The sequence below is a fragment of the Gadus morhua genome, chromosome 22 (genome assembly GCF_902167405.1).
Source record: "Gadus morhua chromosome 22, gadMor3.0, whole genome shotgun sequence".
Lineage (NCBI taxonomy): Eukaryota > Metazoa > Chordata > Actinopteri > Gadiformes > Gadidae > Gadus > Gadus morhua.
Window position 1 is genome coordinate 11,119,526 of NC_044069.1, and position 15,214 is coordinate 11,134,739.

The following is a 15,214-nucleotide window of genomic DNA, read 5'->3' on the forward strand; positions in this document are numbered from 1 at the left end:
TTGATGTCTTGCTGTTTCTTGTGAATACAAATGATTGGGCCAGTTAAGTAAATCATACAAATAACAAGAAATGAAGCATGAAACAGCCAACTTGTACCTTACGTGTCAGAGAAAATGACTTATATAATATATTATAATGTCCTAAAATATGACGGCCAGTAAAAAGTCTCTGTGTAAACTGGCAGTTATGCAATTTTATCGTTACCGCCCTGGAAACTAGTCCGATTGAAGATTGTTTTTACGTTCAGCACCTGAGAAATATGAACGAACAGATGAATAAGTTGCACGCTTCACAGTTTCTGGGCTCTATTTCAGACGTTTTCCATGGAGATGAGTTTGCATAAAGCGGTGTGAAAGCACTCTCTCTCGCACCGTTCTTACTGCATCAACCGGCCTCATCAAGATGTTCAGCGAGATCGGCCGCCAAGTCTTATTTAAACACACGACAATATTGAGGGATGGAGGGCTTGATTGTACTCAATCGAACTGCATATCTGAATGGAAACAGATTGTCTCGATGTAAATATTTGAGCGTACGCGTCGAGAATAAGCACCACGGCATCTGTTGACGAAGAGGGAACAGAGCTGAGGTCAGCCTCTCGCGTCGGCGAACGCCAGCCCAGAGCTGCAGGGTGCCAACATTATGGCTGCTCATCAAAAACGTACACAAATCTTAAGCAGGCCACTAAACATTTAGTACATGAAAATGTGTGTTAGCTAACAAACAACAGGTGTGTTCTTACACAACCTCCAGCTCATAGCAGCTTGTAAACGCCTTCACATTCTGGCTCTGAGCATGATTGCAGGCTAAGTCTGATGTCAATATCTAGGTTCCTTTGTTTGCAAGATATTTCCAATAGCTAAGTGTGCAGACGACACAATATCAGAAGGAATACTGTAATTAATGAGGTTGGGTGGGTCAGGGTAGGGGTATTAGCTCTCAAATGTTCACCCGATTTAGAGGATTACTATAATGCTGGGAAGAAAATGGTAATGTGCAGCAAATCAAAACAAGTCGTACAATAGTTGTATGACCTTTAAATCCAGCGTGATCAGCTAAATCACGAGGTACTACATCCGTCCCAAATGAGACTGTTTAACATTTTTCCTCAGTGTGACATTCAACCTTCTTCCTTTAGGTGGGATGATGAAAAAGGAATGTGCTGCTAGCGGCTGGAGGCACACGACGCTGGGAGCTGCTTGGGAGCGACTGTCCTCCAGTGTTTTTTGACCTTTCTGTTGACTGCTCAGTCATCACAACGTGAGATCTCCGCAGCGGCATGCCAAGTCAGATGCAAGTGACCTAGCGTGCAGGCCACACACACACACACACACACACACACACACACACACACACACACACACACACACACACACACACACACACACACACACACACACACACACACACACACACACACACACACACACACACACACAGCCATGCACGCACAAACTTATATGCACACACATTAACACACACACACACACACACACACAAGCCTGCCAAGGCTCAGAGCCGGGTGCCAACTGCTCAACAACCCAGGAAAACGCAACTACAGTAAACACAAGTGTGGATTACGAGCTGTCAGAAGCAACCAGCTCGCTGGATCGTGTGGACAGTGCAGGATGTGGTTGGAGGGGGGTGTGGACTTTGCAGGGTGTTGGTGTGGGGGTGGTGTGGAAAGTGCAGGGTCTGCAGAGGGGGGGGGGGGGGGGGTGACAAGGCTGCAGAGGGGGGGTGGTGTTGCCAGTTAAAGGCACGGATGGGGGTGGTATTGAATGCAGGGTATGTGGGGGGTGGTGTGGACAGTGCAGGGTGTGTAGGGGGTGGTGTGGACAGTGCAGGGTGTGTAGGGGGTGGTGTGGACAGTGCAGGGTGTGTAGGGGGTGGTGTGGACAGTGCAGAGTGTGTAGGGGGTGGTCTGGACAGTGCAGGGGGTGTAGGGGGTGGTGTGGACAGTGCAGGACGTGTAGGGTGTGTAGGGGGTGGTGTGGACAGTGCAGGGTGTGTAGGGGGTGTAGGGGGTGGTGTGGACAGTGTAGGGGGTGTAGGGGGTTGTGTGGACAGTGCAGGGTGTGTAGGGGGTGGTGTGGACAGTGCAGGGTGCCACTGATGGGGGGGCTTGTGTGCACATTAAAGGGGAGGTGGTTGGGAGAAAAGAGGTGGGCTGGTGGACACGTGGGCGGTGCGGGGCGAACGGCTGTGAGCGATGACACAGGGGGTGGCTGTGGACGGTGGTGGTAGCGGGGGGGGGGGGAATTAGGAGCCGGCAGGTGATCCCATCAAAGCAAAGTGTCACCGGCGCCGTGACTCACCACCGAGCCACACTCTCCCGCGAGTCCTGATCCCCTGTAACCCGCTCTCAGCGGGCAGGCCGGCCCGGTAAGGCGAGCTGACAGCCAGGCTGTTCAGAGGGCAGACCTCGCCCACGTCTGGACGGAGGCTATGTGTACTGAAGGTGGCTCCGGCCCCGGCTGCCATCGCTCTCCATTAGGGAGGGTGGAAAACCGTGAGGGGAGACGCCGGCCCCTGCAGCTGAGAGCCACCTTTTGCCTGTAACGCCGCGCAGAAATATAGGAGGGATAAATATGTTGTGACAGCGGCTAATAAGGTCTGCAGTGGTCCGCTGGCAGTCTGCGAGTGTGTGCGTAAGCAAGGGCATGAGTGTGTGTGTGTGTGTGTGTGTGTGTGTGTGTGTGTGTGTGTGTGTGTGTGTGTGTTCACCTGTTTATGCATGTGCATCTCAATCAAATTGACAATGTGCCTGTTTTGTTTTGCCTATGATTTTCTTAGAGGGAGCAAAGTAAAGTAATGTGGACCAATGACAGAGTAGGCAAATGAAAGAGAGGAGGAGACCAGAAAGAGGCAACTCGAAGAAGTACCGTTGGCATGCTTGATCCTCCCATTGCCTTTTATATGACAAAATGAAGATGTGCACTAAAATAGCAACCGGGAACGGAAATAATCTGTCTACAAATACCAGGGTAATTATTTATCACAGTTTGCCTCAATGACATTTAAACACCTACAATTAGAATTGCTTGACAAAAAAGTTGCCAAAAATGTAGTGCTTGAATATAACGGGTGAGTGTACAACCATTTAGAACACACGCTGAAATTAACAATAATTTTTTAAACTGGCATGAGGTTTAAAGATATGATTTGATTCAAAGATACGGTACACTGCACACAGAAACCATTATATTACTGTAGATATCCATTACAGATCTCGACTGTCCCAAAAAAAATGGAGTGAAGGCTTTCTAAAAGTAATTTGCCCTTTTGCCATGCCGTTAATCTGTTTATCCGTCCTTAATACAGATCATGGCCTAAGGCGTGATCACGATCAGTAAACCATACACTAACCCCATTACCTCCAGCTCTGTGCAGGGCAAGCATGGTCCGTCCCTGTCAGTCCACTGCAACACATTCTGGGACGAGGAGTGAATGAACGCATGGAACAGCACAGGCGCAATGAAATCATTACGGCAAAATCTGACCCTGCCAGAAAAAAGCCATTATGTAAAACAAGGGCTTTATGCTTCCTATTTTAATTAGTTTTTTTACAAATGTGTTAATCTTCTGCTTGTTTGCTCAATCTGCTGCTGGTAAAATATGAACCCAAAAAAAATAACGTGGAATAAAATTGAAGATGGTATGACTGTGAAAGAGACATCTCCCTGGCATTGTCATCCAAATAGCTTTTGACTCATTTTTGCGTCTCAGCGATCTGCAAAGCCACCGGCTACAAATATATTTTCTTTTACGGAAAATAGTCTGGCACCGTGGAAGAGAACATTTCATGCTGTCAAAGGATAGAGATATCTCGGTGGATCTGAGACTGGTAAACTCCCCATTCTGGGTCATTTAACTCCACTGCACGGCTGGATGGAGAATCCTTGTTAGATATCTCTCATTTACACAAAAGAAGACCTTTTGATGCCCTTGCTGTTCCTTCGACATAATGAAAGGAAATCGTTTGGTTATCATTCAGTGCTCAAGGCCATCGTAGGCATTAGTCTAATACTTCTCTTTTACTCTTTAATACCAGCCCTAGCTGTTAGGTATGCTGGAAATAGCAGACACGCTCATCCTCTGAGCAAGACAGTGTAATTTGCAATGATATATGCATATTAGCATCATTTAAGCATTGTGATGTCGGCATGATCCAGCATGCAGTCGGATTGATTATCCTGTGCCTTGGTGGAAGTCTATGGCGGGTGGGGGGGGGGGGATGGGAGGCCTCAGGTGGGAGTATGCAGCTGATTAACCCCTCACCCTCCAGGATGAAGACCCCTGGCCTCAAGCCCCCATCCCACGCCCCCCTGCCCCCCACCATTCATATCCATACGTGGAGGAGGGCCGTGGGATCGACGGCGCCGAGGCTTGTTAGAGCTGAGGCAGCAGCGAGGATGGATGCTACTTCAAAGCCAGAGTGTGGGTGGACAAGGAAGCCAAAGGTAATTATTCTGGCCTGTTAGCTATCAGAGAGGTAATCTCTCTCTCTCTGTGTGTGTGTGTGTGTGTGTGTGTGTGTGTGTGTGTGTGTGTGTGTGTGTGTGTGTGTGTGTGTGTGTGTGTGTGTGTGTGTGTGTGTGTGTGTGTGTGTGTGTGTGTGTGTGTGTGTGTGTGTGTGTGTGTGTGTGTGTGTGTGTGTCCCCTGTCCCTGTTCCATAGGAGTGAGGTATCTGTGTGAAGCTGTGGATGGAGGGGTTTTGGAGCGGCTCTTTGGTTGCCCAGGTCTTCCACTCCAGCCACTCCGGATGGTAAAGTCATGCATGTCATCCCCAAGCGCACACATTTTACAAACGGGGAACATATATTGTGGGAAAATGTGCATTAAACGATGTGACAGTGGCACCCTGCACAACGAAAGAAGAAATAATTAATGTTACCCGTTCACAGCTGTGATAATGGAAAAAAAAGAAGCTAAGCCCAATGATCCATAAATATTCTGACTAGCAACCCAGATTTGGAGTGGATTACTTTTATTAGCATACAAGCGTTTACCATTTTCATGGTATTAGAATGGACAGTAATTAATGAAAAATACATCTAGAAAATTCCCGGAAATCATTTTGATGTGAAACAACGGAATAGAGTTAAAAAGAAATTGTACAATCTTTGAAATGTTACCTTCACTTGTACCAGGCTTATCGGCTTCATACAATAACAGGATGTTCTTGCCGCACTAATTGCCGAACACCGTTTCAGAGTGGAGGTTGAATCCCCAAATGCGACAAAAAAGCCCTTCATTGTAATCTCTAATAAAACTTCTCAAACGGGAAAGAAACTTCTTCTTCCGCAAGTATAGGCAATAATAGTCAGCCGACAATAATAGTCGTCCGTTTAATTTTTAACATCAGTTTTATTCTGGCGTCTGCATTTGTGTTTTATTTACATTTGCATTTTTATCAACTGTGTAATGGCTTTTGTGTTTATGTTTTCCAACAATGTGCTTTTGTTTGTTTTTTTGATCTGAAAAGCGTTGTGGATATGCAGTTCCATCGAAGCCTTTCACCCACCATAAGAAGACTCCTCCTGACGGAAGACAAATTTCCCGACAAGGTGGAGGCCATCTGCTTTTTATAATTATTACAGCCAACATGATGGAGAACCCAGGGCAAGCATTTGCAGAAGTCATTAGGCCCAGTCTCTCCTAAAAACATCTGGACAGAGATGTTGCATAAGGTCAGCAAAGTTACACGCTCAGCAACTTCACTTCACACACACACACTACTACATCACCGTGCAAACACGCAGATCTCACTCAGATTCAGTTTAAGTCTGCCAAACAATTTCCAAATCCATCTGAAAAACTCAAGTCACTTCCAAAAGGCTAATTGAAAAGAATGCAAGGCATTTTCATTTATAGACGTAAAAGCTAGCCCCTATTTTGCTGCAATCTAGGTTTCCGTCTGTATAAATCAAATACAACACAGACATGATCCCTGGTGTAAGGATTAAGCTCAGATGCTATGCTTAATAGCTTATGGATTAACTCTTAATAGGCCAAGGAATACAACACCACCATTCTCGAAACATGGAGTCGTGGAGATGCGTGCAAGAAGCTATGCAGTCCTAAAGCCATTAGCTAACTCGTGCCCTCACGTAAGCACAAACCAAACACATCCTTAAAATAGAGGACAGTGATTAAACAAAGTGCTCAGATCAGCATTATTACTCCTAGGTGAGCAAGACTGAGACTTCTTGCATACCTCTATCTTCTTCGGGCTTCCGCTGCCATTAATGAGTTCGAGGTCAACGGTCCGCCATGACACCAATTAGAGAAATATTTCTCAAATCAGCATTTACAGGCCAGTGGGTGTCACCGATCTGCTAGATTTCTGCATAGTCAATCATGGCTCAATAATGAGCTCGGCCTATTGCGGCGTGGGCGCAGGGTGGATCTGAATCTGAATCCCTGAGGGTGATGGGGCTGGAGTGCAGGTACTTCAATTAGTGGTGGAGAGCTATTGATGGAAAACACCGGTCAGGGTGAGGGCCAGGGGCCAAGGGGAGCCTAACATATAAAACTCAAGGTCGAATCGTAAAGGGACGTTCCACCAGCACAGCACCATTTTTTAATAACTCAGTGTTACTCAGTGTTATTCACTAGGATAGTGTTATCCTAGTGTATGAACCTTTCAAATTGTCTCCAAAAAAAAAAAGGTCAGAATAAACTACAGATGTTACTTTTATAATATTGTCAATTCACTACAACGTCCATGGTGCATTGCCCAGGAAGTGAGCCGCAAGCGGGACATTACAGGGACTTGTTTGCATCCTAGCGAAAGAGTATTCCAAGAGGCAGATATAAGCTTGAGTACTTTTGTTTACTTGTTGAGTTTCGTATTTATATTTCTCAACCTGTGGACTATGTGGATAACATCACGATGTGTTGTGGTCCCATGCTCGGTTTAAGTTGCTAGAGCGGCTGTCAGCACATTTCAAATGTAACTATTCAAATGTAACATATTACATTAAAGTATATTCACGTCTGTTACCGATTTCAATTCCAATAAAGTTGGGGATCAATACACACATGTATTTGCATTGCTAGTTGCCTGCCTTATCCCTGTACTTATCAAGAAAGTCTCCTGAAAAAATAACTACTGCCACGTGACGTCGCTCTTCCCCATCCCTTTACCGCACACACACGCACTGGTTTAACCTGTTGCACATTGATTGCTCAAAAACAAGTGTGCAGCCTCACTCAGCCCTAGAGGCAGCTTGAAGCAAACTTCTGTGCTGCATGCATGTAAGCATCTCCACTTAATTCTTCAACAAAGATATCGGAAGTTTACACTTGAACTCTGCACTTGAATTTAAAATAGTGGTTTAGAATTAGTAATACTTCTTTCATAATGACAGCCATCAAACTATTTGCTAATATTTCATTACATGGAATAAATGAGGGCCGATAAGTAGCAGCACTCTGTGAGCACTGTTTCATGTTTGCCTGCCGCCATCTCCGCTGTAAAATTTACTCTTAAGTGTATTCTGGCTCAAAGAAAATCAGTCATTCTATCCACTTAGTCTGACTTGGCTGAGGTTACAGACCTCACTTGATTCTTAGATTGGTATTCATTTAGCAGCCATTGTTCTTGTGTAGCACTTCAGGCTGACAACAACAGGGAAGCTGAATCTCATTGAGCTAAACTCCAAGATGATTGTCCTGGGTGACCTAGCTGGGCGTGAAGGGCACTGAGAAAGCGCTTGCAGTCTTCTTTTTTTATTAGAGGCACGAGTCCATTTTCGACACATAACAGAGGGTTTATCAAATTTGGACCATTTGATACGACTTGATTAAGGCCCTCAAGAAATATAGCTGTTGACATACAAGTAAAAATACTAAATTCATAAGTTCACAGATTCTTTGGTTATAATTCAGAACCAGAACAATATAAAGTTGCCAACTGAAAATGAATTTGCTGATAGTGCCATAATTCCTGCCAGGGATCATTAAACTAGTATGTACAATCTGTTCTCCATGTGTCTTAAGAACCCTAAATTCCTTGCCGAACTTAGTCATCATATCATCAAAAATATCTTATCTCTTAGAAATAATGTCCAAAAGCATCAAAAATAAATAAACCAATAGTTTCTACCTCATGTTGCACTCTCCCTCTCTCCATCTCTGTGTATTAGAGACTAGTCACTTCAGTTTTATTTTCTACATTTGCCCAGCAAATGTGGCTCCTTAAGTGTTCAACTGGAGCAAAGGGTGTTAAGTGATCTTCTTCAAGTGGACCATGGTTATTAAGGAACCTAGAAAGAACCTAGACCAGTATCTTAAAGAGGTCTAATCTTATCTTAAAGTATTCTATCTTTAAAAGGATAACACCACCAGACTCCACTTACTGTGGTGAGGAACATTTTAATTTCTGTCTCCTAAATTCAGCCATCAGAAAAGAGTCAAATACAATAAACAAAGTTGGGTGCGATCTCTGTGGTCGGGTTCAAGCGTCTTGGTTACTCTGGTTCATATGGCTGACCCCTACCCCCCCCACCCCCCCCCCCCCCACACCACCACACCGTACAGCGAGATAGCCAGGAGTCTATGTGTTCCTTCTCTCCCAGTATGATAGATAGCTAATAAACAGGCGGACGGCCCAGGGGCGGCCAACCTTTTAACAAGGGGTATTACATTGGGTCGCTTCCAGCAATGACAGTCTGATGAATAAACTCTCCAAACAAATCGATAACCCACCGGCCCACGTAGCCCGCCCCGTGCGCCGCCAGCTGTCCAGCTGAGCCACGGCTCCGTTCTGTGGGCCACCTTGTGTATATAGTACCAGAGGTGTCGTTGCCGCTGTCCTCTGCTGAATTGAGCGAACCAAATGCGCATTTATAAAAAGGCATCTGCCGGCACTCGCTCACACACATAAACACCCACACACACACACATACACATGCAAGTAAACCTATTCACTTCTGCACACACAAAAACCCTGGTCTTGTATTTTAAATCCAATGGCCCAAATCATCTTTTATAGCCTTTCTCCTGTCAGATAGTAAAACATAACACATAATTAGAAAGAAAAATGTTTGAGTAAGTGTGGACATCTAAATTAAGCTTAATATCTATTCAAGTCAGGATTTGCATGTGCAGACTCGCTTGCATGAAACACAAGGCCAGGTCAGAGCTAACCGGTAATGGTTTCCTTTTCATCCCTTTATAGGCAATGTTTGCTGTAGCATTAATCCCTACCCGGGCTCTGCTGGGACACCTATATACGGCCTCTCCTAGGATACCTCTCAAGCTCTAACCCAACAGGCATGACTGACGTATTGGAGATGGACGAGTGCTAGAGAGGAGGTGCTGTAGAGGGCGGGCGTGTTTGAGAGTCACAAACATACGAGCAACAGCATGCACAGGCTCACAGAGTGAGCAACAGCATGCACAGGCTCACAGAGTGCCGGTCGCTGGCGTCTATGAGCACCATTTGAAATGCACAGCTCCCAACTGTGCTCCCGACAACCGTGCATTTGCATCTATAACTGTTGTCCGTGCAACATAACAGGGTGCCACATTCCCCTTCTGGACTAATGATCAAAGACCTGCCACTGTTTTCACATGGTTCCATTCAGTGACGAGAAAGGATGTAAGGACAACAGTTGAATGACACTCAAAACATCTGTTGCCATCAAGCCAAAGCAACACGCCCTTTACTAAGGGCAAATATGCTGAGGGAGAATCCTTACTAGAACCAGGAAGAATCTCGATTTAAACTGCAGTGTTCGCATAGGCTGTTATATACCCTATTTCCACAGGGTACGCTACAGTCACTGCTATGTGTGGGGTGTTTCAGGAAGGCAGGAGTTGTCTACTTTCACCTTGTCGGTATTGAAGCCTTACCTTGGGCTGTCACGCAAACACGCATAATCCCTCACAAGTCTTGCTTCCAACTGATTCATCCTGAAATAAAGACAGCGGGACGCTCTCAAATCAAAGTTGGACTATTCCGACTGAGCACTCTGGGCCCACTGCGGCGAGAGAAGCCCAATGCGGCCCTTTCCTCCAGCCAGTTTGGAAGTGTGAACACACCAGTTTTTTCAGCTGTTTTATGTACATCAGGAACTTAAGGCTTTTGGTGATACACCAAGGAAAAATAAGAAAAGTGTTAAAGGACAAATGTTAGAAGTATTTTTGCTCTGGAAATCACGAAACGCATCAGGATCAGGCATTGGGATGGCATCAGGATGTCGACGCAGCGTGGAGACACTCACACACACACACACACACACACACACACACAACCCCTTCAGATGCATAGGGGACGGCTATAGGGAACACCACACACATACACATAGCACTCGCACACATCTGCGGACCCATGGGGGACATGCAGCGACGAGCAGCCGGTCTTACTTTCATCTCGTCTCTCTGGCTGGCTGGAGTGTCCTCGCTGTGGCTGTCGGCGGAGGCCCCGGTGTCCCTGTGTCCCTCCTCACACTCACTCCGCTGATTGGCTCCCGGCGGGGGAGAGGCGGCGGCGGCGGGGGGGAGCGGCTCGAGATGCTGAACATCGCTCTGCACTTCCATCTTCCTCAGCACTGCCTGCAGAGGAGGAGCGGCGAGGGTCGGGGAAGGAGGAAGGACAGGGAGAGCGCGCTTAAAGGAGGAGGGTTCTGTGCGGATGGATGCAGGTGTAGTCATTATGGTGTTGTTCTTTTAAATTGTCACATGGACAAACAAACATCAAGCTCACTGCCACGCACATACTCAAAGGCGCATATATGCAAAAATATGCCCAGATGCAATAAAAAAAGAAATGCGAAGAAAAATATGGCTTATTGCTTTGTAGTCTACATATAAAGACAGTACACAGCGGGATGGCACAGGATCAAGGGCCCGTTAGTAAAATAAAGTTTGTGCCTTGTCAAAGAAAAGACAGCCCTGCTAATATTACCATATTGAGGGATTCTGAGAAGTCGTAGGTGTTATTGTACTGTGAATTGTTTTGTGTAGACAGAAGGATGGTTGACGAGCAGGTGCTTCCTGTGATACTGTTTGACAGTGCTGTTAACAAGCCCGTCAAACCATTGGGCTGCTTATGACTTAATTGAACTTGTACTGTGGTACTACGAGGCTAGGATTCTGGAGAGAAGGATTTATATAGGGGTCCAACGGTACCGCCTTTGGACCACAAGTATCTGCGAGCTCATGTTTTATTTACTCTGGCATATGAGGAATGGTCCCCTTCCTATTCAAACAGATTTCTCAACTGGGCCAATCACAACCGCTCATCTATTATGGAGCGGGATTAATATGATGCCTGTACACAGGGGCGTGCTCCTGGAGGGCCATCAAGGCTTTTTTTCGCTAACGAACTAGATCCCTTCTAGCCTGGCACCGCACACCTTCCTACCTACTGCCGCTCAATTTTCATTTCACTTCAGTACAAATGAAATGAGTACGATGGTCTGGCAGGACCAGGCTAGATCCCTGCCACGCTTGTGGCCCACACTTCGTAGCTCTGATTGGCAGCAGCATACGTCTATCCAATGTTTCCAGAGGCCTTTTGGTCTGCGCCCATTGATCACGCACCTTGGAACTAGTAAAGGAACTGAGAGGTTCCAGACAAATTGCGTTTTGCTAATTAGTCTAGCGATTTCAGGCCCACATTGGTGTGTGGAATAAAATTTTGGACAGTCACATGGGAAGAAGGGCAACAGAGACAGAGAGATAAAGGGAGAATAAGACCAGACTACAGTGCCAATTTTTTTTAACAAATGCCTATTACGGCGCTCTCCCTTTAGCAATAGGCTGTGATTAGGATGTTTTTTCCTAAGACAGTTCTCAAATAGGAAGACATTAGAGTTTAGATTTAGGACAGTCAATCCGGTAAAGATGCATGTCAACAGAGCTTTGCTTGTTTAACCGTTAAAAGATGAATTTGCATCATACTGCAGAAGAACACCCTGATGGAAGAACATGTACAGAGCACCCAATGATAAAAGTGGCTGTCTGAAGCTAGAACAGGGGGAGGGTTTTGGACTGGATTCATAAGTATTGATGACCACATTCTAAGGTCATCAATAAGTTATGAGGTCGATTGCCTCTTCACTCAAGTGAAATGAGCAATTTAATAAATGCATGCCCCAAGGACCTATTGCAAAGCATCCCCATGCTTTGGAATATTAAACAGGCTTGTAAACAGCAGTAGCCTACACTCAACAGAGCCTGTTACCGATGCAGCACAGCCACATAATTAGTGACAGCCAAAGTGACAGCTCGCAAGTTAGCAATTGTTTTCCCAGAACGTCATCATCTGCAATAGGATCCATGCATTTTTTTTTGTTACGGGGAAAACACTTCAGCCAGATCATGCACAAATAAAACCAAAGGTCAGCAAAGGTGAACTGGGTTAATAGGTGAAGGATTGATAAATAAATATTTCGAGGTCGCTTGTGATTTGCCCTGTATGCATTCACTGGCTTGCATTGCATCATATTGAGCCTTGGATGCTTATGCAAATGCATTTACATGTGGATCTCTTTGTGAATTGCCTACATCTAAACAAATTCAATTGAAATGTACCGTTGTAGTTTCCAATAAAACTCAACGAGTTGCGTTTGTGACAATTGCACGAATTTCCCACCTGCAATTTGCTGGCAATATTATTTGAGGACGATATATTTGCTTCAACAGCGAATTACGACAGCTTTCGAACACAGCAAGACTGTATATAATTGCAAAATACCTCTCACTTCTTCTCTCCTCTTTATGTCAGAAGCATATCAACATACGGTAGTGAACTTGCTTTACATCTCGCTGGTGTTGCACCGCCGCCGGGAAGCTAAAGCCGTCGGGATGAAGGCAAGCAACCAGTTAGTTTAGTTATCAGTTAACAACGTGAGAGAAGTTATTCCATCCAAACTAGCCGTGGCGTCAGCAAAGACCGTTTAACCATCAGTCATCATCGCGGACTACTCGTCGTAGGACCCAGCCAGCCACACAAACTGCTGTTATCGCGGCGGGCGTGTCCCCGCGAGCTTTCACAAATCCCTCTCCCGCCCGGTGGTTCGACCGAGCTCTTGTCAAAAGCCTCCGGTTCCCATGGAGCTCGAGCATGGAGGAGGTGTCCAACCCCTTCCTGTAGAACCGGTGACATCAAATGAAGTAGCGTAGGTGAATGAGGAGTTGGATGATTCCCGGTGATAATGTTGTGTTCCGTATGAGTTAGAAATCAGGCAAAGACTTATATCTAAATATTATATTAAATATTCAGAATAATTAAATAATATAGATAGATGACAGAAAAGTAAGTGTGTGCAATAACATAGCCTATTGTATATATTTTATCCCTTAGTTTACACATGTTTAGGCTATTTAGAAAATATATAGCATGTATGCTATATGTTTGTTTTGGTTTGATCGTTTTTTACAAAAGTGCATTAATACATTAATTAAGAGTTAGCTTGTATTCATCAATCGGTTGAAAAGAAAACAGCTTGCAACACCCTGCCCCTTGCCTTGCAGACCCCGCAAACAGCTGTGCCCTAGCAGCTAATGAAAGCAGTGAATTTCACATTAGCCACAAGATGGCAACATATACGTCTGTTGAAAAGGTCCTCTGTAACTCCAGGCTCCTAAAAGTAAAAGGCTGCCGATTTTAGTATTTTGAGAGTCATTTATAAAAATGCTGCCATGCCGTCATTTCTAAAATGTCAAATACTAAAGTCGTTCATCAAAAGTTGCCAGGCTATTTGTGCATTCATTAATCAATCATTGTTCACAACAGCATGAAATCTACAGAGTCGACTTTGAAAGAGTCCATTCTTGATGTCATCACTTCCATTCTAGGAATCGATTTTAAAAAATAAATGAAATTGGAGTTGACTAATGCGAGGGTCTCGACTACAAACGGTGAAATCAAATACATTTTTGTGAGTTTTCAGGTTGTGTATTTTTATTTAAATGCCCATCTGTACCAATCTTTGTTTGAGTATTTTGGTCTGATCCATTTATCATATCAAATCGATTACACAAATTACATTACACGGAATCAGAGACGAATCGATCCCAAAATAATCGGGAATCATCCATCCCTGTCTCCCTCATGCCGGACTTCCTGTCTCCCTCCCTGTCTTCCTGTCTCCCTGCCCGTCTTCCTGCCTCCCTCCCTGTCTTCCTGCCTCCCTCTCTTTCTGTGTGCCTCCCTCCCTGCAGGCCTCCCTGTCTCCCTCCCCGTCTTCCTCCCCCCCCTCCCCGTCTCTCTGTCACCCTCCCTGTCTCCCTGCCTCCCTCCCTGCTGGCACCCCTCCCTGTCTGCCTTCTTTCCTCCCTCTCTGCCCAGCTCAGGGACTCCCTCCCTCCTTCCCTCATGGTCTTCCTACATCCCTCTCTGCCGGCTCCTGGTCTTCGTGCCTCCCTCCCTTCCTTCCGGTCTTCCTGCCTCCCTCCCTCTGCCCCGTCTTCCTTCCTCCACTCCTCCCTCCATCCCAGTCTTCCAGCCTCCCTCCCCGCCCGGCTCAAACCGGAGGAGCCATGGTGATGCGCCGTGTATTTCCAAGCAGAAGGGAATTCACCCAAATGGAACAACTGCTCCAACAGGCGGTCCCTCGTCTGTGTCGAGACGCCCAGACTGGCGTTTGCCAACAGACAGGCAGACAAACCGGCAGACCAGCAGGTGGACGGGCAGGCGACTACTGTACAGGCCATGCTAGGCAGGAGGAAGGCCCCATGTGGTCGCCGGTTTCGTGCTTCTGGGCAGCCAGGCCTCTTGTGTTTAACCCAACAGAGACGCACTGGCCCAGGCATCGCGTCCCCCTTCCCCGGCCGGCACGGGCAGATGTTTCCATGTTGTTGTTGTTTTCCGCCTTCCCGGTAATTGTTTTCCTCTAGGAGCCGCCAGCGAGCTTTTAGGTGCCAGAGGGGGTTGTGGGTACTAACGACGGGAGACAGTCACGGGAGGGAGGGATGGAAAGATGGAGTGGCAGGGGGACAGAGGCATGGATAGAGGAATGGGAGGGTGGAACACATGGTGGACCAGGGAGGAAGCTCTCTTTCTGGGCCAGTTTGGAGTCAGCTGGTCGCCTGGTCACCTTATGATTCCACCAGCCACAATAAATACGTCTCACCATCAATAGAGAGGAGTACACAGTCGGTGGATTTCTGCGGCTCGCCATTACTCTAACTGTAGTGATAGCATTATTCCGTGAGTGATTATTGCTCCCCAGACAAAAGAATAATGATTTGTT

At 46.1% G+C, this 15,214-nt stretch overlaps 1 protein-coding gene across 1 annotated transcript in view; it reads right to left on the bottom strand.

The window, feature by feature from the left end:
* The window catches only part of LOC115536060 (histidine-rich glycoprotein-like), a 60,480-nt gene extending 47,389 nt beyond the window's left edge, over nucleotides 1-13,091 (bottom strand). Inside the window, exons 1-2 of the mRNA XM_030347717.1 lie at nucleotides 12,715-13,091; nucleotides 10,380-10,568 (exon numbers count right to left, since the gene is read on the bottom strand). Coding sequence (XP_030203577.1) covers nucleotides 10,380-10,553 — 174 coding nt within the window. The 5' untranslated portion in view covers nucleotides 10,554-10,568; nucleotides 12,715-13,091. The remainder of the gene's footprint in view (nucleotides 1-10,379; nucleotides 10,569-12,714) is intronic.
* Nucleotides 13,092-15,214: the final 2,123 nt, after the last annotated feature.